Genomic DNA, 24,448 nt, shown 5'->3' with positions numbered 1-24,448 from the left:
GAGGAGGGGTGCAAGGCTGGCTGCTGGATGTAGACTTTATTTCAATTAGATGAACTGGAGTGGTCAGAGCAGTTAGATAAGCTTTAGGAAAAACAAGGCCTTCTTTGACTTTGAAATGGAAGCAGCAGGCTAACAGATAGCTCAGGATAGTGAACAGAGCAGTACAACAGGGCCAGGCTTATCACTGGAGATAAGATCTGCAACACAGTGATGCAATAGGCATCAACTCTTCCCTCTCCCTGCAGCCATCCTGGCAAGCAGGCAAATACCACTGCACTGCTGGGGTTACCTCACTTCCAAGGAGACATCTGTGCCAGTGCCTGGCCTGCTTCTGCTGTCAAGAAAGCTGAAGTGATGCAAAAACTGTCCATGCTACACAAAGCCTGGAGTCCTTCTTTTGTAGTATCAATCTACAGGGTTTTTTGAACGATACATCCACAGTTTATGAAAGGATCAAAATAATTTTTAGGGTTTTTAAATGTTGAGGTAGCTCATATCAATGAAAGGTGAGCATGGGGCATCGTTATGAAGACATAATCACATACCAAATCATAATAGTACACTTTGGTCTAAGATTAAATAACTTCTGGTAGATGGACTGTTGGATGACATGTTTTTTCAAAGACTATGTGTTCCAATGAGGATAATTTTTTATACAAAATACTATTGGAAATCTTGTGAGTCTTCCAAACATTAGGAAAGTAGTTAGATTAGCCCAGATAGTCACAGGATGAACTGTAGAAATTGGAGTTGTTAAAAACTAAAAATTTGATCCCACAGTAATTGTTTCTCTTTGAAAGTTTCTTTGCCTGCCTCTCAACACCCTAATTTTTCAGAAAATGGAAATTCCTTTAAAATTTTGTTAGGAAACATTATTTTTTTCACCAAATGCGTCAAGCATTTAGGTTCATCTTTTGCTGAGCATAGCATCTCTTCTGTGCTGCAGAGTCTCCCACAAATTCTATTTCACTTTCCAGTTGAATGACAAGGGTCGTGTTGGCAGAGGACAGCAACAAAAGGGCATTTCCTTTTTGTAATCCATGCTTAGAGTCTTGCCAGAATGATTCTCAGCACTATCCAATGGTGGAAGGGAATTCCTATTTTCAGCCCATGCTGAATATTAATATATTAGGAAGAACTTCTTCTCCAAAAGAGTGGTGATGCATTGGCAAAGGCTGCCCAGGGAGGTGGTGGAGTTAACGACCCTGGAAGTGTTCAAGAACTGCAGAGATGTGGCACTTGGGAATATGGTTTCTTTGACAGTATTGGTAGTAGGTGGACAGTTGGACTGGATGATCTTAGAGGTCTTTTCCAACCTTGAAGATTCTATAATTCTAAGTTTATGAACAAGGGAATGATGACCCAAGTATTTGTGACTTCATGTCACTATGTCTGGACCTGTAACATCCTGAATTCATGGCCATGAATCAGTCTGAGAACTGCGTTAGAAGTTCTATAGAAATATTCTTAATTTGGAAAGATAGAAGGACATGCAGTGTGTCTTTAAAGGAAGATATGCAACCAGCACATCACCCAACAGTTGAAGAAATTTGATAGATGAGCCTCTGACATTCTTGTCATGTCTCTCCTCTCTTTTTCTCCACTTCCACCATCTCAGAATGCTGCAAGGCGTGCTGTGAGGTCTGGCTTATGTCAGAGAAGCTGTCAAAGTTGGGACATGCAGCCTCCATGGCCTGCAGCTGGGCTAAGCAAGGAGTCTACAGCAAGAATTAATCTCAATGTCTTGCTCCTGCAGCATGCCCTCGGGTTTGGCACTCCTTTGTTTTTAAAGCCACGGTTATTAGTATCAAGACAGCATGCAAAGAGCTGGTGAGAGGGAAGGAGGGATAGAGGAGGGGGAAGGTGAGAGTTTCTATGCGTATTTGAAATCATGCTTAGAGAGAGACCTGTTATTAGGGTCTGGTTTTAAACAGAACATCAGAGCTTTTCCTTCAGAGGGAGAAGGGGAAAGCAAACTGCTATAAGCAGAACAAAGGGGATTGTACAAGAATCCATCCTTTTGGAGCTGCAAGGCAAACTACAAGCCAAACAGGGTGAGGAGAGCACCGATGGCTGTTTGAACACCTCATGTCTGTAAACTCTTTGATAGAGAAAATCCCCAGTTGGGAGTTTCTAAGAGAGCAGTGTATATGGAATTCTTTTTCTCCTGTAGATGCTACACAGGAATGACCTGGGGACACATCAAGACAGTGATAAGTGTCTCTTTCCATCCCCTTTTATCCTGTTTACAATACAGAGGCTTTCCTTGAACAAAACCCTTTTTTTTTTTTTTTTTTGCTCTCTGTGCTTCTGGCTGTTGTGTCTAAATGAGCCAATTTGCTGAAGGACTCTTCCTGGAAGAACCTGAAGTCTGATGAGAACAGAACAGACTTGCAACATGTTTTGTTGTTGTTGTTGCTGTCTTTTTTTCCCTCTGTCAAAAAGTAAAGTTATTCAGAAAAAAACAGAAATTAAGTCCAGCTTTTCAGCACTTGCCACTTCATCAGAACTCCTGTGATACTCCTCAAAGACTTGGCCAAGAGGGAAGTCCCAGCATCTATCTCCATCCAAGGCTTCTGTCTGCAGAAAGTGTTTGAAAACAGGGCATAATGGCTCAGATAAAAGAGAGAGAGAGAAAAAAATTGATTGCATTTGTTCCTGCAGCAGCTCATGTTTTTATAGATATTTTATTTTTAGACTGATTTGATTTCTGTGGCTTGAGATGTTGTTAGGAACTCAGTGGGATGATCTTCTGCCAGGCGCCTGCCTTGCTGGTGGAATGGTCAAAGAAAGTTTCCTGCAGCACAGAGATACAAGGGAGTGGGGGGGGGGGGGGGGGGGATTACACAGAAACAAGATTTCTTTATTAGTTACAGATGTGTTGTTATTTTACTCATTCATATCTGTATAATGCTCAGTAATTTGTCCTCGTGTGATTAGATTGTATCCTTCAGGTGCACCCCTTAACTGCAAATGAGCAACAGCAGAAGAAACTCCACTTTGGACAGTGTTCCTGTCTCTAAGTGTCGTGTTTTGCCCAGAATCACAGAAAGTGACCACCTTAAGCTTCTCCCTTCTTAAAATCTTTCCTGGTTTCAACATTTGTCATCCTTCAGTACCCTAAATTTGTGCTGTAAAGATAATTAGGCTCTGCATAAGTGAAAAAAAAAAAAAAAAAAAAAAAAGAGAGACCAGAATAGGGCTGAGAATGCTGAAGACTGATTATGATCCTAGATTTAAAACTTGAATTTAACTGTATTAAAGCAATTAATTCCTACTGTTAATCTGGGACTTCCATATTCTCAGCAGGATGATAAGGAACCCCACTAACTCTTATGTTTGTAACAGAATTCCTTTAAAGGTGATTTTGGAGATTCATCAGCTGTCGTGTCTTGGGCACCTCCAAAGCTGGGGCTCTGGGCAGCAAGATCTAGGATCAGAGGATCACAGAATGGTTTAGGTTGGAAGGAACCCCAGAGATCATCCCAAGGACGGGGCAGTCACAGCTGCTCTGGGCAGCCTGTTCCAGCATCTCACTCTGAGTAAGAAATGTTCCCTCTTTTAGTCTGCAGTCATTCCCCATTCTCTTATCACTGCCTGCATAAAGAACTGCTCTCCTCCTGTTCATATGCTCCTCTCAAGCTCTGGAAGGCCACACTGAGGTCTCCCTGGAGCCTTCTCTTCTCCAGGCTTGTTCAGATCAGTGGCCATGGGTGGGGATGGGTCAGTGGTTGGCCCAGATGACTTAGCAGTCGCTCCCAGCCTTAATGACCCTATGACTCTAAGGAAGGATGCCATAAAGAGGGACCTCAACAGACTTGAAAGATGGGCCTGGGTGAATCTAATGAGGTTCAACACAGCAAAGTGCAAGGTTTTACACTTGTGCTGGAGGAATCCCAGTCATATATACAGACTGGAAGGAGCAGTCCTTGAGAGCAGCCCTACGGAGAAGGACCTGGGGGTCCTGGGGGATGAAAAACTGAATGTGAGACAGCAGTGTGCTCTTGCAGCTCGGAAAGCAAATGGGATCCTAGGCTCCATCAGAAGAGGGGTGGCCATCAGGGGGAAAAAAGTGATTGTCCCTCTCTACTCTGCTTTTGTGAGACTCCTTCTGTAGTACTGTGCTCTGGTCTGGAGCCCCCAGTACAAGACAGCTGTTGGAGAGGGTCCAGAGGAGACCACAAGGATGATCAGGGGGCTGCAGCACCCCCCTATGAGGACAGGCTGAGGGAGCTGGGCTTGTTCAGCCTGGAGAAAAGAAGGCTGCAGGGTGAGCTCATTGCAGCCTTCAGTACCTAAAGGGAGCCTACAAACAGGAGGGGAATCAACTCTTGGAAAGGGTAGATAACTGCAGGACGAGGGGAAATGGTTTGAAGCTGAGGGAGGGCAGACTGAGGTTGGATGTCAGGGGGAAGTTGTTTGCTATGAGAGTGGTGAGGTGCTGGAACAGCTGCCCAGAGAGGCTGTGGATGCCCCGTCCATCCCTGGAGGTGTTCAAGGCCAGGTTGGATGGGGCTCTGGGCAGCCTGGGCTGCTATGAAATGTGGAGGTTGGTGGCCCTGCGTGTGGCAGGGGGGCTGGAAATTCGTGATCCTTGAGGCCCCTCCAACCCCGGCCATTCCGTGACTCTGATGACGCGCTGTACGCATCAACTGAGGGAAGCGCGCCCCCCCGCGGCGGCGCAGGCGCAGCGCCGAGGCCTGGTGGGGCCGCGGCCGGCGGAAGCGGAAGTTGCGTATTGCGGAAGCGGAAGTTGTGTTAAGCGGAAGCAGAGGCGACGTGTCCGTCAGAAGGGAGCGGGGAGCGCCGCGGAGATGGAGGGGCTGTACCATCAAACCAACAAGTGTGTGTGGCGTTGGGCCGGGATGGACCGGACCGTCGGGAGCGGCTGAGGCCGCCTCGAGCGCGTGGTGCTGGGGGGGAGGAACTGCAGCCTCTGTGGTTTGCTTGAGGGGAGTGGGGAGGGCTGCTTCGAGCGGCAGCGAAAGGCTCGGTCCGGGCAGAGTTCCCTGCCAGGCCGGAGCTGTGCCGCCAGGGGTGGGTTTTGTCGCAAAACGAAGCAAATCCTGCAGCTCTGGGGTGGCTGGTTGTATGTCCAAAGTCCCAACGTGCTTTTAGCCACGTCAGTCCGGCACCAGGCCTTTAGGTTTTAGTGAAAGGGGTCACAAGTGTTCGCTGAGAAAGTGATTATATCGTATTAGATGTGCTTAAATTTAACTTACACGTATTTACTTAAATTTTTAAGGTGGAGAACTTTCGTGCAGGCTAGCAGATGGCATTTAGACTATTTTAGAAAATGCATGATGGATGGCATGAAATGGGTTTGTAGATATCTAAAAGTACTGTGCCCAGGCCTGGAGTCCCCAGCACAGGACGGACGTAGAGCTCTTGGAGTGGGTCCAGAGGAGGGCACTAAGATGATCAGAGAGCTGGAGCAGCTCTCCTATGAGGAAAGGTTGAGGGCACTGGGCTTGTTTAGCTTGGAGAAGAGAAGGCTCTGGGGAGACCTCACTGTGGCCTTCAGTACTTGAAGGGAGCGTATAAACAGGAGGGGGAATGGCTGTTTGTGAGGGTGGGTAGTGATAGGACAAGGGGAATGGTTTTAAACTGAGACAGGGGAGGTTTAGGTTGGATATTGGGAGGAAGTTTTTCACACTGAGGGTGGTGAGGCACTGAAAAAAGTTTGCCCAAGGAGGTTGTGGATGCCTCATCCCTGGAGGCATTCAAGGCCAGGCTGGATGTGGCTCTGGGCAGCCTGGTCTGCTGGTTGGTGACCCTGCACGTAGCAGGAGGGTGAAACCAGTTGATCATTGTGGTCCTTTTCAACACAGGCCATTCTGTAATTCTATGATTTTGCTGCAGGATTAGGCTTAAGCAGTGTGAAAATTGCAAATCACAAGGAAGACAGAAAATGTGATGCTTGGTGTGAAAGACAGTGGAACTGTGAAGGGGAGCAGCTGAGGGAGGTGGATTGGTTCAGCTTGGAGAAGAGAAGGCTCAGAGGAGACCTTATATCTCTCCAGAAATACTTGAAAGGACGTTGTGGCAAGGTGAGGGTCTTCCTCTGCTCCCAGATGACAGTGATCAGATGAGAGGGAATGGCCTGGAATTGTGCCAGGGAAGGTTCAGGATGGAAATCAGTAAAAATTTCTTCTCAGAGAAGGTGGTGATGCATTTGCACAGGCTGCCTGGAGAGGTGGTGGTCTCAAAGGTGTTTGAGCAAAGTAGAAATATGGTACTTTGGGATGCAGGTTAATGGACAGTATTTGTGATGTGTGGACTGTTGGACTAGATATCTTAGAGGTCTTTTCCGACCTTTATGATTCTGTGATTCTGCATGAAGTAGCTCATGGGAAGCAGGTCAGAGGATGCAGTTAGTCCAGAAGTGCCTGTCTGCTATCTGTGTTAATGGTTTTTATTAAATAATGATCTAGAGAGACCACACAGGGAAGAGCTGAAAATCCTGTTGATCTAGAAATGCATGCCCATGTTGATAAGGGCAATAATCCTGCCTTGCTTCAGTTTCCATTTTGTTCTCTGTAATTCATATATTCTAAGAGACAGTGAAAGTTATTCTTTATTCACCTTACTTTGTGTCATTTATGCTCTAGGGTATCTCCTCACAGATAATAATTATCAGTCCAGAGTGAAAACTCATTTTTTGCATAAAAGCTTTTCTGTACTTTCCATAATCTATATAGTTCTTCTCTGATTCTTCAGCTGTGCTGCTGTTTTCTTTAAGAAGGAAGTGACGCAGCATGTGTACAAGATGTGTACCTGCAGTGCCCCAAAGATGATGTATGTAGGTACATATATAGACTTACATACACTTCAGTGGTTTCCTCTGTACCAACTTTTCTACCAGTCAGACCTTCCTTCTCCTGTACTCACTATTTGTGACCTGTGAATCTGTTAACTTTTCTTCTTGGTTATTGGGGTGGGTGGAGATCTTACATGGCTTTCAGCATGCCAAGTGTGTGTCATAAGAGAGAATCTTATTTCGAGTTCTGAATAAAAAAGGGAGCTATAATTGTATTGGAATTCTTGAAAGAAAAGAAGCCCTTTCACTATGATTTTAGTTTTAAGCTGAAACTTGTAGGTACATGTGAAGTGAAGGCACAGCTGTCTTCAAACTGTAGAAATTTGTTGGGTTTTTATGTGTTTAGTCATGGATTGTCTGCACTGAGTAACATGTATCCAATTCCTATTATGTTCTGATAGTAATAAAATCTGAAGATTGATTCAGTCAATCTGATCTGATTGATTGAAAAATGATTTCATTTTATGGGTGTTAACTGACTTCTGTTTCTTTACTCTTTGTCTTTTCATAGACAAGTCCATGAAGTCCAGTCCTACATGGGACGTCTGGAGACTTCAGACAAAGAGTCTGTACACTGTAAGTATTTAATAAGAGAGAAAAGTCCCAGAAAAGTCTGGTACTAATTTGATGTAACATGCACTTTTAACCTCGTATGCTTTGTGATTAAATATATAATCATTATTGGAACTAATTTGGTATTCAACTCTGATGAACTGATGATGTGAAATGCATTAAAACTGTTTCACTGTGTGACTTGATTATGGTGATGTTTTGTAGGAAAGGATGGAAAATACAGAACAATAATTGTTTTCAAATTCCTTTGGTAATTCTTGAATTGAGAAGTAGTGTTTACTGTAAATGCTTTTACAAGTGTCTTAATATGGCAGTGCTGAGTATTATTCTTTCTGTGAGATTTTGGAACTCATTGTCAGAGTATGCTGTGGAGGCATACAATAAAAACAGATGAAAAGAAGCAAATTGGTGCATATAGGGAAGTATAATAAGCATATAATGTGGAAAGAGTTGCAAATTCAGCCATCATAAAGCTTTTTTGTTAGAAGCTCAGAAGCTGAATAATCTCACTGTATATCAGCCCTGTTATTTTACTGTTCCTTAAGCATCCACTAATTGGCAGACATCTCAGAAAGATTCTTAGTCCAGTTTCTCTGGAAAAATATCATTTAATGTGCAGGAATTTAAGCAGTATGATTAAGGCGTGGGTCCATGCCAACCTCGTGAAGTTCAGCAAGGCCAAGTGCAAGGTCCTGCACCTGGGTTGGGGCAAGCCCAAACATAGATACAGGCTGGATGGAAGATGGCTTGAGAGCAGCCCTGAGGAGAAGGACTTAGGGCTGTCAGTTGATGAAATACTCAATGTGAGCTAGCAATGTGTGCTTGCAGCCCAGGAGATCAATCGTGTCCTGGGTTGCATCAGGAGAATTTGATCAGCAGGGCAAGGGAGGTGATTCAGCCTTCTGCTCTGCTCCTGTGAGACCCCACCTGAGTACTGCATCCAGTTCTGGGACCCCCAACAGAAGAAGGACATGGAGCTGTTGGAGCAGGTCCAGAGGAGGACCACAAAGATGATCAGAGGGTTGGAGCACCTCTCCTATGAGGACAGGCTGAGAAAGCTGGGGCATTTCAGCCTGGAGAAGAGAAGGTTCTGGGGAGACCTTCTAGTGGCCTTCCAGTACCTAACATGGCCTACAGGAAAGCTGGGGATGGACTTTTTAGAAGGGCACGAGCAACAGGATGATGGGAAACAGCTTTAAACTGGAAGAGAGTAGATTTAAACTAGATATTGGGAAGAAATTCTTTACTGTGAGGGTGGTGAGACTCTGGAACGGGTTGCCCAGTAAGATTGTGGATGCCCCCTTTCCTGGAAGCAGCCAAAGCCAGGCTAGGTGAGGCTGTGAGCAACCTGGTCTAGAGGGAGGTGTCCCTGCCTATAGCAAGGAGGTTGGAATTAGAAGATCTTAAGGGTCTCTTCCAACCGAAACCATTCTATGATTCCCTGATATTAACTCCTTTTTGCATCAGTGTCCTGTAGAGACTTGCATGAGGTCCTGAGTACTTGAGGCAAGAGATACGATTTCAAGAAGTAGGATTATGTATCATCTTACGCAGTCTATAAATAAACATACTGTTTTATATAGAAAAATACAGATATGTGCTCTCTAGGTATTACTGTATATTTGAGAATTTATTGGGTTAAGGAATTATCCCTTGGCTGATGAGGTGGAAAAAGAGCCAGGTAATCAAAGCTTCTGTTGCAGCTTTTCTTTCTCTACTTTGGGCAAAGAATCCCTTCTTGCTCTGAAAAAACATAAGGTGACCAAGTAATATCATCATCTGGAAAACTGTCTGCTCTTTCCTGTTTTGTTTCTTTTGTTAGGTTTAGCTGTAGTAAATGATGGATATATGAATTTGGACAATTTGGTTGAGTTATATTTATATACTTGACTTTGTTCCTCTTTGATTGTGTGAGATCAAAATGCAAACAGAAGGGGTTTAACGTGCATTTTCCTTTCTGGTTCTGCTGACTGGAATTCTTTCGAAAGTCCTGAGATACTGTGGAGTAAGTAGCAGTTGATAAATAATGCTTTTCTTTGTACCTTTTTAGTCTAAAACCAAAATGAGAATAAACAGTGTCTCTTAAGACTTAGCCTAAACATAAACTAAGAACAAATGGTGTCTGTAGAATTTGAAAATTATATATTCTAGGACTGACCACGGCATTCTGAGATTTGAATTGGCTGCACAGATAGGATGGTGCTTCAGTGTCCTCTAATACTCATTGTGTGGACATTCTCTGGAGGCTGCATACTTTCAGCCTTTCAGCTCTCCTTTATGCACAGGAATGTCAGATGATTTGAGGTCTCCCCAGAAATTGTGGAATGCTGGGTTGTGACACTGGTGGAAAAAGTGATTTTAAAATGAAGGTGGTCATGGCTCAAGCAGGTTTTGCTTTACAATGATGGCAGTAACTGAAAGCCTATGAGTCTTCTTTTTCCCTAATTGTATGCCTTTCCCACCTCACAACAGTTCAAGTATTTGATCTCTCATCTCTCTACTATTTCTACACACAGATTATCAGAAACAATTGCAAAGTAGATGATTAGAGAGACAATTGTTATTAAGGTTTTTTATTGTTTAAGGTTTTAATTGTTACACAGGTTTTCCCACGTGTAAGGGCTCCTGAGCCCTGATTTGGGCTTGTTTTTCAGGGCTGTTTGTCCAGTCTGCCATTTTCTGTCTTTCTTCTTCCCATGCTTTGTCAAACTCTGTTGCTATAGGTGTGGATAATGCAATTCTTTGTTAACATTTTTCATAAGTTTAAATTGTTTTGAAAATCATCTTGGCTGTTAGCTTTTGTGAGCAAAACCTGGTAAGAGAACAGGAAGGGGCCACGGAGGGGAATGTAGCAACTTCTAACTCCTAATATATAGAGGTGATAGGGAAATATGGTTACATATTTCAGAAGAGCAGGGATTTTTCCTGTTCTATTCACAGAGGAGCGGTGGAAGGCAAGAGTCTCAAACTAAAGAAGTGGCTTTTCATGATTTGTAGAGCTTTTAGTTATTTTTTATTTTTTTTTTATTTTTTTATTTCTTTGCAGTAGTAGAAAATGAGATTCAGGCAAGAATAGACAAAGTATTCAGCAACTTGGAACGTTTGGAAATCCTGTCCAGCAAAGAACCTCCCAATAAACGACAGAATGCTAAACTGTGAGTTCACTTTCTTTGCTACAATAATGGAGTAATCTAATTATTTTCATTAAGTTTATTGAAGCCCTTCACTTTTTCATTTGAGTAAAACTTTTCTGCTATGCAACTTAAATCTCTGCTCAGCTGTAACAGAACTGAAGGACAGAGGCAAAATCACTTTCCTGCACCTAACTGCAGTCTGGTGATGGAGCTGGACTCATGGCTCTGTTCTGAGATGAGTTGAACATCACACTTTGATTCTTAAAAGCATTTCTACTCTGTATAGCATTTGTTTTAATGGTATTTGTGGAGGTAAGGACTAAAATTACTTAAGTTGGTGTTATTCTTCTGGACCCTTTTCCAAGAGGTTGATGACTAAAATAAGGTTTCTGAAATGAGCACTGGTTTGAGCAGGCAATTGGATCACAGACTATTAGACAACTTTCCATTCAGAATTATTCTGTTAATTCTTAGTCCCAGAATACCTTTGTAGATACTAGGAGTGGATTTCATATCACCTTTATAATAAGGGTTGGTATCTGAAATAGTCATCTTGTTTTTTTTTTTTTTTTTTGTAGTCATTGAACATTTAATCAGAAGCAGTGGAGTTCTGGACATGATTTGTTTTATCCCAGTGGAGATGTCTCCCGTGTTGCCCTCTGGCTTTTAGATTCCTTTTGTAAAAACTGAAACTTAAGAACACGGTGTTAATTAATGAAACTTGAAAGCTAAATCTTTTATATGAATGAGTCATTAAATAGAAACTGTTCGAATCTTTGTTAAATGAACAGTGTGTGATAATCACTTTGAAGAGACTTACTATAGGATAGGCTGTATAAAATAGCTCAAGAATTCTGCTTCACTTTCTATCTGTAGCCTGTGATTAAATAATCACCTTTGAGTAAAAAAAAATAAAACAAAAAAAGAAAAAAACGAGGCACAGAAGATCTAAGTTTGGAATAGAAGCCTAACATCAAATAACATATTTTAGATAAACAGAATCCATCATTTTTTAGTATTTGTTGCTGTTAATTTGTAATGCTCCTTTGTTCATTAAAAAATGCAACGTAAATTGGTATTTTTATCCCCTGGGAATGTCTTCCTGTTGTTGATCTTGTCTAGCCGAGTTGACCAGCTGAAGTATGATGTTCAGCATCTGCAGACAGCTCTGAGGAACTTTCAGCATCGTCGTTACATCCGGGAGCAGCAAGAAAGACAGCGAGAAGAGTTACTAGCACGTACATTCACTACTAATGTAAATATTCTTTATTTTAGATCTCTCTGTCCTAGAGGCCTTTATCTTTCAGAGAAGTTTCAGACAAGACCTAGACTTGACTATTAGATTACTACTGTGTGGTGATGTGAATGGAATAAAGATAGAAAAGAATAATAATTCATGAAAAAGTACAAGTCTTTGATGAAGAAAGTTGGTCTAATAAGAGGCAGTTATGAAAGACTGCAGAAATCGCTGCTCCGATTTTATCCAGTGCAGCTTTACCTGATTTTATATAGCAATTTCAAAAGGTTGAATGAGGTAGGTACCAAAGTATACCTTTTTCTTGGATTTGTGTCAGATATCCCTGTAATAAGAAAATGATTTGTTTGTGAGTTACTGGCCTACCTATTTTGGTTAGACATTTACCCAGCTATTTATATATGTCAGCTGAGTGTGAAAGCACTAAATAAGTCACTGTAAAATGTGTAATAGCTCTTGAAAGCTCTAACAGCGTTCTAATGTTTTGCTTAATTCAAAGATAGATGTGGGCTATATGTTTAAAGCCTTTCCTTCTGGAGAAAAACACTAACAGCAAATGAAAAATATGCTGCCATCTAGCGTTCCTATGAGCAGCAAACAGAAAGCCAGGCTGCACGGTGCTTTGAGCAACCTGATCCAGTGGATTTTTGTGTCCCAGGGGCAGGGTGGTTGGAACGAGGTGATTGTTAAGTGCCCTTCTAACCCAAACCACTCTAGGATTCTGTGAACAAAAATCTACCTAGACAGTTTTCTTGCTGCCTTGGGTCTAAATGAAAATCGACTGCAAACTCCTTGTAAAGGAAATGGAACTCATCTGACTTGAAGTTTAATAAATATCTTAAGGAATAGCCATTCACATGCAAATCCAAGTGTTTCTGCGTTGCAGATTCCTGCAAGATAACATACTTTTTTTAACCTTTATGCCTTATTAGCTTTTGATCAAAGAGTTGTGTATGCCATCTAGAGTCGTCTTCATCCAGTAATTTTGACCTTGCAGCTGGGAACAGCTCTTTTATCCTTCATTCTTTCAGACTTTATAAACAGAACACACACTGAAGCAGGCATCCAGCACTGGATTATGCCTGTCATTCTTGTATTAATTTTTTTCCTACAATAATCACTGCAAGTTCGGTGTTTTCACATGCATATAACCTACAGCTGACTGTCAGATGTAGAGCATTAACTGTCTTCTGCCCCAAATATTAATTACATATTTAAGTAGTTCTTGCTGCTCTGCATACATGTAAGCAGGTAAAACAGTGTTTTCACACTTAACTTTCACCAGTGTCATGATTCCTGTTCATGAAGCAGTATGGGAGTTGTGGATTATTATCTTGACTCTCAGTGGAGTGGTGCCCAAAGAAGGCGGCTTTGGAAGACAAAAGCAATGACATCTTCTGATCTCTTGTGTAACTCAGACTATACAATTTTATTCCAGTTACTTCCATTTAAAGATATATACTTAAATCTTTAAATACTTAAGATAATGCATCTTCTCTGGATATTTTATTTTTTTTAGATAAGGCCTTCATTGATGAGTGAGTTAGACTTCAGGGAACTAGGCTGATAAGTCCGTTTGCCCTTAGTATCAGAAATTGCATCTTGTAAATACAGGTTTATAGAATGTCATCTCCCAGACATTGTTTTACAGGTCTTTTGTCATTAGAAATGGCTGTTGTCTTTCTAAAATCTTTCACTCGTAATGATCAAATGACTCCTTTGTGACAGTTTTTTTGTTCTCTGTTGTAATACCCTTTTTTATTTGTGTCATAAAAAGATTATGAACACTCTCTATTTTTATTTTTTCTTCAATCTTCTGAAATCTAATTTTAGTTGAATAGCTAATCAGCACCATCTTTTGACTTGATTCCTATAGGCTTCTTTAAACTATGTTTTTTCACTCAAATACTAATATTGATTTAACATCCCTATAAAAAACTGTTTAAAACATAATCCCTGAAGTCCTGTCAAGAGCTGTTTGTTTCTGTTTGTTCTTTTTCTGGAATCTATGAGTGTGAGTAGGCAAGGTAACCAAGACCCTGCATTTCCCCTACAGGACTCTGACACCACCATACCGATCGACGAAACATTACAGTTTAATGAATCCCTGCAGAATGCCCATCGTGGCATGGATGATCTTATTGGCAGTGGGACCAACATTCTTCAGGGGCTGAGGGACCAGAGAGTGACATTAAAGGTGGGGGCATCATTTTTTACCAAAAAGACCCCACATTTCTGTATTTGCAGTGAACGGGCTAAGTAAAAAATAAGTTTGTTTCAGTGCATTGCTTTAAGCTAAGAACACTGGTAAAGACCTAAACTCCAATTTAGCTAAGTTTAAAATCTTAATATGCTGCCATTTTACTAGGAACATACTTAAAATCCATTTTTGTGACCTGGTAGGGTAGCAGTCATCACACAGTCAGTATCTAGAGCACTGAATGTTATTTTTTCTTCTGTTATTTATTTGTTTTATTTTTTTCCCAAGTGAAGAATGGAAAGTAATGTTTAGCTCACAGGTAGTTCTTTTTTTGCTACAGATAAACATCACTTAGAACAACCACAGTGCTGAGAGAAAGTATTTAAAATTACTAATAAAGATAGTAAGTCTAATGTACATCAACAGTATGTCTTCCCCCAAATACTGTTCAAAAAGCTGGTTTGCTTTAAGTCTTCTAATAACTTCTCTTTTGAAGAATGAAGTGATGTTAAGTTTTGGGTTAAAAGTTCAAAAGTATAAAAGAAACTTTATAATAAGAAGCTGTGTGTTGAGGAGGATGGAGCTGGATTTCTGAAAAGGGGAATTCCTGTCACTGTTGTATTCATCTTACGAGGGGGTAACAATTACTGCTGCTTTTTTATTTTGTTTTGGGATGTATTTGCCAGAGGATTTAGGCATTTTTAATTGCTAACACAAGTCCTTCCTTGTCATCAGACAAATCACACCTCATAACTCCGTGCATTGTATAGACTAATGTTCCACTGGCTTTAAAGGCAGTCTTGCCACATAAAAACAGGTACTGAACTGTAGGCACAGTTCGGATCTTTCCTCTCAGAGACGAAGAATAGCTTCATGGTTAAGGTTGTTTGTTTACTGACATGTGGAATAGATATTTATTTTTATACAAAGTCAATTACTAGAAAAAACTTGATGGGTTAGGTTAAGTATTCATTCAAAAGGTTTTATTGTAGCTGAATTTACCATAGGAGTAGTGGATAGAGAGAGGGGTTCTGTTACCATCTCATGAAGCAGAGGTGAATGAAAAGGCAAAGAAGGATAGGTTACTAGTGCTAGGAGGGTTGTGAAGTCTCTCCTGGAAAAACTGACTTCCCCTTATCTAGCTTGTCTAGAATGGTGCTTTTCACCTACCTGTACCATTGTGATTGCAGCCACGAGTTCTTTCCCTTCTTCTCAGACAGGATGATATCCAGCTTTGAGCTGTGCCCAGAGCACATCTGTGGGCCTGTGTTTTGTAGAGGTTTCTTTGGACAGTTTCCCCTAAATAAAGTAGCAGTATTAGTGCTGCACTACATAGTGACTCTTGGGGCATTTCCTATTACTTCCTGTTGTGCAGCTCTGTTACATGCTTAGCACTGATCTGGTAACTCTTGGGATCCACAGACATTCGTAATAATACCAACTGCTTCATCAGTGAAACGAAACTGAGATTGGACCTGTCTGCAGCATACCTGCTAGCAGTCTTGTTCAGTGCTTTTCTCTGGAGGGATTTCTTGAAATTCCATTCATTGCACTTTTATATATCTTTACATTGCCCATCACCACTGGCATTACAAGTTTCTGGACCTCCTTTCGAACTTGTTGATAAACTGTACTTTAGCAGGAGGAGAGTTCTTCAAGAATGGTTGTCAAGAAGCTTCAAGCTCTTAGACTGTCTGAAAGTAGACCAGAAAAATGTCTAATTGCTCCAGACGGAGTGATTTTCTCTTGAGCTGCTGTCTGTGATGGTTCTGTCTTTCTATCTTTAACCTCTTTCCTGTTCTTGTGTATGAATTAGTCATACCATCATTGCCAGGATCCCATGGCTATCTCTTACACTGTTGACTTAGAGCAAGTTACATTGTTTTCTTAGGGATAAGAATTAATCACGTACCATCTGTGATAAAATATTTCATACAATAAAGATTGTGCCATTAAGGTTATTGTTTCTTGTTCTTAGGGAACTCAAAAGAAGATCCTGGATGTTGCCAACACGTTGGGCTTATCCAATACAGTAATGCGGCTGATTGAGAAGCGAGCCTTTCAAGATAAATACTTGATGATTGGGGGAATGATTGTGACTTGTGTAATTATGTTTCTCATCGTGCAGTATCTGACATGAGTTACTAAACTATTGCCCAAGGATATTGTCTTCTGGAGCAAGATGGACTACCCTCCAAATGTACTTTCCTCTGAGTGCTGCTTTGGATGAGCCCTTCCTGAGAACTTCAGAGTTTACAAATCACACTCAGACACGTCACGTGGAAAGCGCGTAGGGGATCAAATTTATTTGGGGACAGTGTAGATCAGAATGACCCTGTAAAAATATCTGTGTCCATTACCACTTTCACCTTATTGTCTGTTAAGTTTAAGAATCTGATTAAGTAGGAAGCAGAAATGAAAATTTTGTCCTTGTTTTGCAAGGTAGGAATGTTTTTTTTTTTTTTTCTTTCTTTTTCTTTTTAGTTAGATAGGGAGAAGAGAATGCGAAGGCAGAGCATGAGAGGACATGAGCCTTTTCTTTGCAGGCTAGAATTGACCCTGGTGAGTGTGTTATCTGTTAAAGGAATTCTCTCACTGAAGAGACTTCTGCATTATTTGTGGGTGCACTCCTGCAGTGTAAGAGTGCAAAAAGTGGTGGAAAGCGAAGGATTCCCATCTTTCTTTTGCTTAGAGGGAGGAAGGACTTGTAAGGAGAGGTTCTGACTCTAAAAGCACGGTAATAATTTCTGCTGATATTTTTTATATACCCATACAATTCTAACCAGGGCAAACCTTTGTGGTTTAGGCTGAAATGAAGTATGTTTTGGTAGCTTTGCTCTGCTGCTTCCTAGCTGAAGCTGAATGCTATACTCATCCTGCTTCCTGACAGCTACAGATCACTGAGTCATCTCACTGTGCCCAGTACCAAATCCAACCTCCGAAACCTGACGTTTTTGGTGCTAATGGACATCTTGTTTTGAATTTGTTACCTGAGATGTTTAAGGTTGTGTGATCTGTAGCCAGTGTTTTTGGATTTGGTGAAGCAGGTAAGTTTTTGCTGTGTTCAAATAGAGATCGGTCATTTTTGTATTCATAGAGGCAGAGTGGGCTCTCTGCTGTTTTTGTTTTTAATTCAGAGTAGCAGTGGGATCAGGGCAACAAACCTCTCACTTAAAACCAAATGTCATCAGAAGAGTTTCCTGAACCGACGTGATGGTAAAATTTCCTCTGTCTCCCTGGGAAGGCTGGTCTTTGCATTATTCTTTATACCTGCAAATTTACCGTGAAGGACATTTTTACAAAATATCATCTCACAGAGATGATATCCAGCTTAGATTTTATATTCCTTGACTGTATGGATATTTATCCACATTTAAACATTCACAGTTATGAAATGTCTCATAGTTTAATTACGGTATTCATTTCCCTGCAAACTTTGGAGGCTGTTGAAATGATTATCCTGAGATCTCAAACAGCCTTCCATTTCAAACAGTCTCCAGATATGTTCTTATTTTGAATACAAGTCAGGAGCATTTCCAGATGTTTGACAGAGGCATGGAAATTTCATGTTTGGATGATGTGGCATTCTGCTGGGAATTCCTCCATCGTTTCTGGAAGGGTTGTAGGTCTTTTAATTAATAACACTTTACAAGTGTTTTATTTGTTCCAATAAGCTTTGCTTTCATAATTATGTAGCTTGTTGCAAACCTGATTTTTTTTTAACAGTTAATAATACAATTTCTTCAAATTCTGCTAGTAAGGCCAAGTGAAACAGGTTTTAACAGTGCTTGTTTACCATTGCTTAAGTATTGAGTGATCTGTGTGCTGTGACATCTTTAAAGTCCAGACGAGACTATCCAATTTGATCAGCCATCTCCAACCTATCGGCTTCATATTTGGACTCCAGGAAAAACAACATGTCAGTGCAGACCCAGCAGTGGAGGAGGCCAAGATGCCATCAGTGCCTGGACAATCTCATCAAATGGTTCAACAGAAGAAAGCAGACAAGCTTAAATGCTCACTGAACATCCTATGTGCTGCACACAAATTCTGGCTGGCTGTTCTGTGGATGGTTTTCAAGTGCTTCATGCTCTTTGTCTTCTCAGTCTGCTGCACTTCCTCAAGAAATCACATTAGCAGACCGTATATGGAATCAGTTTATGTGTAAGCCAGGACTAAGGAATTGAAAAGAAGATGTCTGCAGTGAGAGACCATCTGTCTTAGTGTACTTTATAAATTACCTTAAGTTTATTTAAGTCTGAAATCTATTATAACACACTCATTAGATCATTTGCTATTTCATTGATTGGACACCTTGTAAAGAGATCGCTTGTGAATCTTTTCTTCCTGATGAACAGGTCCATTTCCACCTTTGTTTTAGTTTATGGTTTAGTGTTTGTACAATTGTGCCTTGCTGCAGCAGGATTTGTCTCATACCAAGCTGAGGACTCCAGTCAATTTGTTTTCCTTTTCAGATGAACGGGATTTTTTTTTTTCTGTTTTGAGATTAGAGTAATATTTTGATACTTGCCTCTTCATTTATTTTTCCTCTTTTAGAATCTCCTCATGTGGGCTGATCTCACTGCTGTATGTAGTGTCTTTGCTATTCACTGTTGAGATGTAGAGCTTGAAGAAATCACTTCAGTAAATGGATTTGATAATGTGTAACATCAGGCAAATTTGTACTAGATGTTAAGTGCAAAATGACTTACAAGAGTATCTGCCATCTCAGACGGTTAATGTAAACCTTTGAAAACTCCTGTCATTACATTGTGCCACAGCAAAAGCAAAGGTAGGATCAACATTTCTGCTGGTGTGAAATGACAGAACTGAAACTGCTGGCATTACCAGTGGTGCTGCAACAGGAAGTTTCCTTTCCTACTGAAGACGTTTCTTCTGCTTGTGAACTTCTGTGGAACAGAAGGTGTTCAGCAGTTGAATGGACTGCTCTATGCTGAGAGGGCATTGTGGGAACTAACTTGGAAAAATACTCCTTTTAATCAGTATTTCATGTGTAATGGGACAAGGGTGAGACATGATGTGATTCAAATTAAGGATAGTACAGGAAGAGCTTGGAGGGCAAAATGTGTCTGTTGAGTGTATTTATAACAAGAGATCAAACTGATTAAGGATTAAATTACTTTTTCTTGCAATTGCGTGTTTTGTTTTGCAGTAATTGAAGTTCCCTATATCTACGAAATACTCATAAAATTAGAAAATATCCAGCAAAGAATGGAAGAAATTAAAAATTTCTTCCAGTTATGTCAGCATAAACTAGATAAATAGATCAGATAGCCCTCCAGCAGTCTTTTGCTAAAGCTTTGGAAAAAGAATTAAAAAAAAACTTCATAATCAACTGCTGAGAAAGGTCTTCATGGTTTTTCTTCCAAGGTGGTCCCCTAAAGGGCTCCAACATGATAAGAGGGAGCTTACCAAAAATAGTATTTTTGATTCATCAGTACGCTTTAAGGTGGTAAGAAATCTAGGAAGATAAAAAACAGGGAAAGGTTTTGAAACAAAGACAGTAAGAGCAGTCAGTTTGAGAGTAAACCATGGATAAGATATATGCAGATTGAAGGGGAGATAATGAATACAAGACTTCATGATTGGATAGAATTAATTTATAAGACAGTACAGATAAGTACTAGAGGTTGTTTTTACTCGGCTAGTAACCGAAGCCTAAGCACTATGCCTATACATGTGTAATATGTATACGCATATACATGTTCTAAAGGTTAACCCTGTGCATGATTACAGCTGTGTTAGAAAGCAACACCTGCTTTAAAGCAGTACAACACAAATGGTAACATTACGTGACCTTAGTAACAAAAAAGAAATACCTTTGTGAGCTGCGCAGTCCAAAAGTGATGTTACCATGCTTTCACAGTAGCACTGTGTGAATGTAGCAAATGTAGCTGCGTACAGAGGGTGCTCTTGGATTGCTCTACTCTGTCTTGCCTGAGGCCTGTGGGTTCTGAAGCAGTTCCTTGTTCCCCACCTCCGCCTTCTTGCTTTGCATTGATGTGAAGCCAAGACCCACCTTGAAACTTACCTGTCTGTTTACCTGTCTGTAGTCCTCGCCTCCCCATCTGCTGCATGCATTTTTGGTGTGGACAGGCCGGTCCTAACAGGCATAGCTTGCCATGCTCTTGTCAGTGCTTTTGCAGCGGAGCTCATGCTATCCTTTCAGACCCTTAGCCCACTGCCAGCTCTCCATGGACCCAGCAGAGGACTCTTGTTTTTTCACGACTGTTGGGTCTCTTGATTTATGAAGGTGAAGAACTAAGAGTAAAAGAGGGAGCAGAAGGGAATACAAAAGGGAAAAGGAACCAGAGCAGACAAAGCGATATGAGCACTCTGGAAATGGGCTATAGAGATGATAATCATGTTGTGTTTCAGACTGGCAAAATGCAGGGCAGTTATTGTCACACATACAGCTGTGATGGCCATAGAGTGCTGCTGCCCTTGACCATCGTGGTACATGGGAGCCCCATGTAATAAGGCCCTTCCCAGTTACTTGGTAAGAGGTCAATGGGCTGTTTTAATCTCTGTGCTCTGGAATGTGCACGTCAGACCTGTACAAAGGGACACCTCATCTGTATGGTTTGGCTAATGCTTCAAAAGAAAGATGTTAACTCTGCAGCCAACATGTGGGCAACCCCAGGCAGTCACTGCTTTGATTTTCAGCCTATTGCTGAGTAGGCACTTTAAAAAAACCTCCAGGCTGAACCTATGCTTTTGTTTTTTATGTTAGAACTCTGATTAAAAGCCTGGCAAGGGGAAATGGCTTCTTGAATGTGGTTTGGTTGTGCAGTTGAAATCTGGAGTCAGAGCCTCATCTACCAGAAAAAGGAAAGTTTGTGCTGCCTTCAGTAACCCCAGGCATATTTGCCTGCTGGAATTTGAAGCTCAGAAGCAGGTGGTAATCTTCTATGGAGGTAAAGGAAACACCAAATCCAACAAATGTAACCCTGGAATGTGAGAAACCCCTCCCAGGTCCCTGGTCAGCCTGGTCCCCTCCACCAGCCTCTACTGACAGCCTTCATGACCACAGTGCTGACAAAGGAGCTGGATGCAGAAATCAGAAGGCAAAACAAGACTGGGAACTTGTTCACTTTCCAGCATATAGAAGGAGGGACACTTTTGTAACTTGTATTTCCCAGCTTCACCAGGCAGATCTGTTCCTTTCTTCTATCTCCATGACTTTATGCTTGCTTATGAGAAGCCATTGACAGAAAGCCTTCCTTATTTCCTCTCATTTTCTCACCCTCTTTCCTTTTGCACTGGGTGGGAGTCAATGTAATTCAAGACTGAATTTATGCAATTAGGTTACAGCAGTGACTAGGCAGGATTTAACTGATCAGATTTAAAGCTGCTTTATTCACAGTAGTAAGGAACCTTCTTCCTTTGATGGGATAGAATGGGCACTGGACAGTGCTGCTCTCCTGGATGTCAATTGGGAACAAATGCAACTACTACCCCCAAGTCCCCATTAGCTGAAGACAACACTGAGGAGATCACAGCCTGAACTGTGGAATAGGCAGGGGAGTATTTTCCAGGTCTATGCTGGTGAACATCAGCCTGGATGTGAAGTCATGTATATGGGCACTGTAGTTGTGAGTACAATCCTTACAAGTGGGATTATAGGTACCCAATGTTCATCTTAACTATAGAAAAAGTGGAAGGGCACAAAAGAGGCTGTGAACAAGGATTACATGAACTTGTATAGTCTTCTGGTGCCAGCAATAAAAAGCCCAGAGACCTAGGTGGTGCAAAGCACTGAGTGCCAGAAGAGCAGGCTGTCAGAATCAAAGTCATTCTTATCAAGATCTTGATCCTGAAAAGAAGTGCACTCCAGCATTCTTACTCCAGCACAGTGAAAAAATTAAATGAATGAGTACAATCTGCCTTTGGTCACAGGATTGGAGAAAAAAGTGGTTAATCCCTTTCTCAGCGCCCTGCAGCTGGTGAAGTGAGGGGAAAAGCTGGAGAAAGGATGTTCTTCCTGGGCTAGTGTGATTCTGCTGATGGAAAGCATGTGCTAAATCGTGCAAGCTCCACAACAGAAGAATCTGTGCCTAAATGTAAATGCTACCTCTTCTCTTCCCTCCTGAGTCACTCATCACAACTGCAGACACAAACAACCATTTATATCCCAAATTTCCATATAGATTTCTAGTCAGACCAGTCCTGTTGCCATTAAGCAGGTACACTAGGACAAGGCAGAAATGCAGGCAGGGTGCAGCCATGAGAGTGCTCACAGAGCGAGTTTAACAGTCCTTGTGCCACCACAAAACTCAATCTGGTGGAAGAATCACAGAATCATAGAAAAGTTTGGGTTGGAAGGGACCTTCAGGATTACCTAGCTCCAACCTCCCTGCCTCCCTGTAGGCAGGGACACCTCCCAAGGTTGCTCCTTGAACACCTCCAGGGAGGGAGCATCCACAACCTCACTAGGCAACCCGTTCCCGTGTCTTACCACCATCACAGTGAAGAATTTCTTCCCAATATCTAGTTTAAATCTACTCTCTTCCAGTTTAAAGCTGTTTCCCATCATCCTGTTGCTCATGCCCTTCTAAAAAGTCCATCCCCAGCTTTCCTGTAGGCCACGTTAGGTACTGGAAGGCCACTAGAAGGTCTCCCCAGAACCTTCTCTTCTCCAGGCTGAAATGCCCCAGCTCTCTCAGCCTGTCCTCATAGGAGAGGTGCTCCAACCCTCTGATCATCTTTGTGGTCCTCCTCTGGACCTGCTCCAACAGCTCCATGTCCTTCTTCTGTTGGGGGCCCCAGAACTGGATGCAGTACTCAGGTGGGGTCTCACAGGAGCAGAGCAGAAGGCTGAATCACCTCCCTTGCCCTGCTGATCAAATTCTCCTGATGCAACCCAGGACACGATTGATTTCCTGGGCTGCATGCACACATTGCTGGCTCACATTGAGTATTTCATCAACTGACAGCCCCAAGTCCTTCTCCTCAGGGCTGCTCTCAAGCCATTCTCCATCCAGCCTGTATCTATGTTTGGGCTTGCCTCACCCCAGGTGCAGAACCTTGCACTTGGCCTTGTTGAACTTCATGAGGTTGGCATGAACCCAACTCTGAAGCCAGCCTACGTTCCTCTGGATGGCATCCCTTCTCTTCACTATATCAACTTCACCACTCAGCTTGGTGTCATCTGCAAACCTGCTAATTATTTTTTGTTCAATTTATGATCAGGATGTCATGCTTGGCAGTGTCAAATGCTTTGCACAGCTCTGGGTAGATGATGTTAGTTGCTCTTCCTTTATCCACTGACGCTGTAACCATCACAAGAGGCCACCAAGTTTGCCAAACATGATTTGTCCTTGATGAAGCCATGTTGGTTATCATCAATCACCTCACCTTTATTTTCCATGTGCCTTAGTAGGGCCTTCAGAAAGATCTGCTCCATGATCTTGCTAGGCAGGTGAGACCGACCGGCCTGTCATTCCCTGGATCTTTTTTCCTCTTTCCTTCTTGAAAACAGGAGTTTTGTTTCCACTTTTCTAGTCAGTGGGAACTTCACTAGACTGCCATAACTTTTCAAATATGATGGATAACAAGCTTAGCAAATTCATCTGCCATTTCCCTCAGAACCTGTGGATGGATCTCATCAAGTTCCATTGATCACCAGCGCCTTCAGGTTCTGTAGATGGTTTCAAATCTAATCTTCACTTAAAAGGGGCAGATCTTCCTTCTCTCAGTTCTTTTGCTTTCCACAGCTTGGGCAGTATGGCTAGAGCCCTTGCCAGTGAAGACTGAGGCAAAGAAGTCATTGAGCACCATAGCTTTCTCCATGCCCTTCGTGACCAGGTCTCCAGTTTCCTTCCTAAGAGGGCCCACACATTTGCTGGCCTACCTTTTATCACTGATACACCTGCAGAATTTCTTAATGTTCCCCTTTATGTCCCTGAATAGATTTAATTCTATCTATCTTCTATTTATGCACTATTAGCTTCTCCTGTGAAAATGACACATCCAGTACTGGCTAGAAAGTGGTGAAGGCTCCAGCACTGGACAGCCTGTTCATCACAAGAGAGACTGAGGATTTAACAAAGGACTGCGGAGGTGCAACCACAGTGATAGTCACACAAAAGCCCTTGGCTCTGCCACTTTGGAATAGGCATCATTTAATTCACTTTTAAAAAAATATTCCTTGCCCTGTGGTGAACACAAAGTAATCAGAGAGAGCTTCATCCCAGTAATCCAACCACAAATGATACTGGATAATAAATAATCTTAATGCTGGAGGAAAGGTCATCATGATGTTTTATACCCTTAAAAAGCTAGTTAATCTTGCCTTCCCAAATCAATATAGGGAGGAGAAAAATGACAGCTTTCCTTCTTGTTGTGGTTTAGGGTAAGGGAGTTACTGCGCTAAGTACTGCCAGCCTTCCATCAAATGACAATTAAATGAGCTCTTTTATCAAACAGAACACACATTAATGGGG

At 41.7% G+C, this 24,448-nt stretch overlaps 1 protein-coding gene across 3 annotated transcripts; it reads left to right on the top strand.

Moving 5' to 3' along the window:
* The first annotated feature begins 4,731 nt into the window (after positions 1–4,731).
* GOSR2 (golgi SNAP receptor complex member 2) lies at positions 4,732–18,492 on the top strand. 3 transcript variants are annotated; one of them, XM_090125042.1, is made up of 7 exons: positions 4,759–4,843; positions 6,721–6,802; positions 7,332–7,396; positions 10,440–10,548; positions 11,650–11,782; positions 13,839–13,979; positions 15,961–18,492. In XM_090125042.1, the coding sequence occupies exons 3-7, from the start codon at positions 7,357–7,359 to the stop codon at positions 16,120–16,122; spliced, it is 585 nt and encodes a 194-aa protein (XP_089981168.1). In that variant the 5' UTR covers positions 4,759–4,843; positions 6,721–6,802; positions 7,332–7,356; the 3' UTR covers positions 16,123–18,492. The 3 variants fall into 3 exon arrangements, with proteins under 3 accessions (XP_031456918.1, XP_089981169.1, XP_089981168.1); XM_031601058.2 differs by lacking the exon at positions 6,721–6,802 and having other exon boundaries at positions 4,732–4,843; XM_090125043.1 differs by lacking the exons at positions 6,721–6,802; positions 13,839–13,979 and having other exon boundaries at positions 4,732–4,843.
* The last annotated feature ends 5,956 nt before the right edge of the window (positions 18,493–24,448 follow it).

Source organism: Phasianus colchicus, chromosome 26 (assembly GCF_987193195.1).
Source record: "Phasianus colchicus chromosome 26, bPhaCol1.hap1.1, whole genome shotgun sequence".
NCBI classification, from domain to species: domain Eukaryota; kingdom Metazoa; phylum Chordata; class Aves; order Galliformes; family Phasianidae; genus Phasianus; species Phasianus colchicus.
This window is presented reverse-complemented; position numbering and strand designations above follow the sequence as displayed.

Excerpts from the sequence above, each read along its gene's own strand:
- GOSR2 (XM_031601058.2), top strand. The coding sequence starts at position 4,815 with ATGGAGGGGCTGTACCATCAAACCAACAA. Across the intron at positions 7,397-10,439 it reads AGACAAAGAGTCTGTACACT|TAGTAGAAAATGAGATTCAG; the intron begins GTAAGTATTTAA and ends ATTTCTTTGCAG. Across the intron at positions 10,549-11,649 it reads AAACGACAGAATGCTAAACT|CCGAGTTGACCAGCTGAAGT; the intron begins GTGAGTTCACTT and ends GATCTTGTCTAG.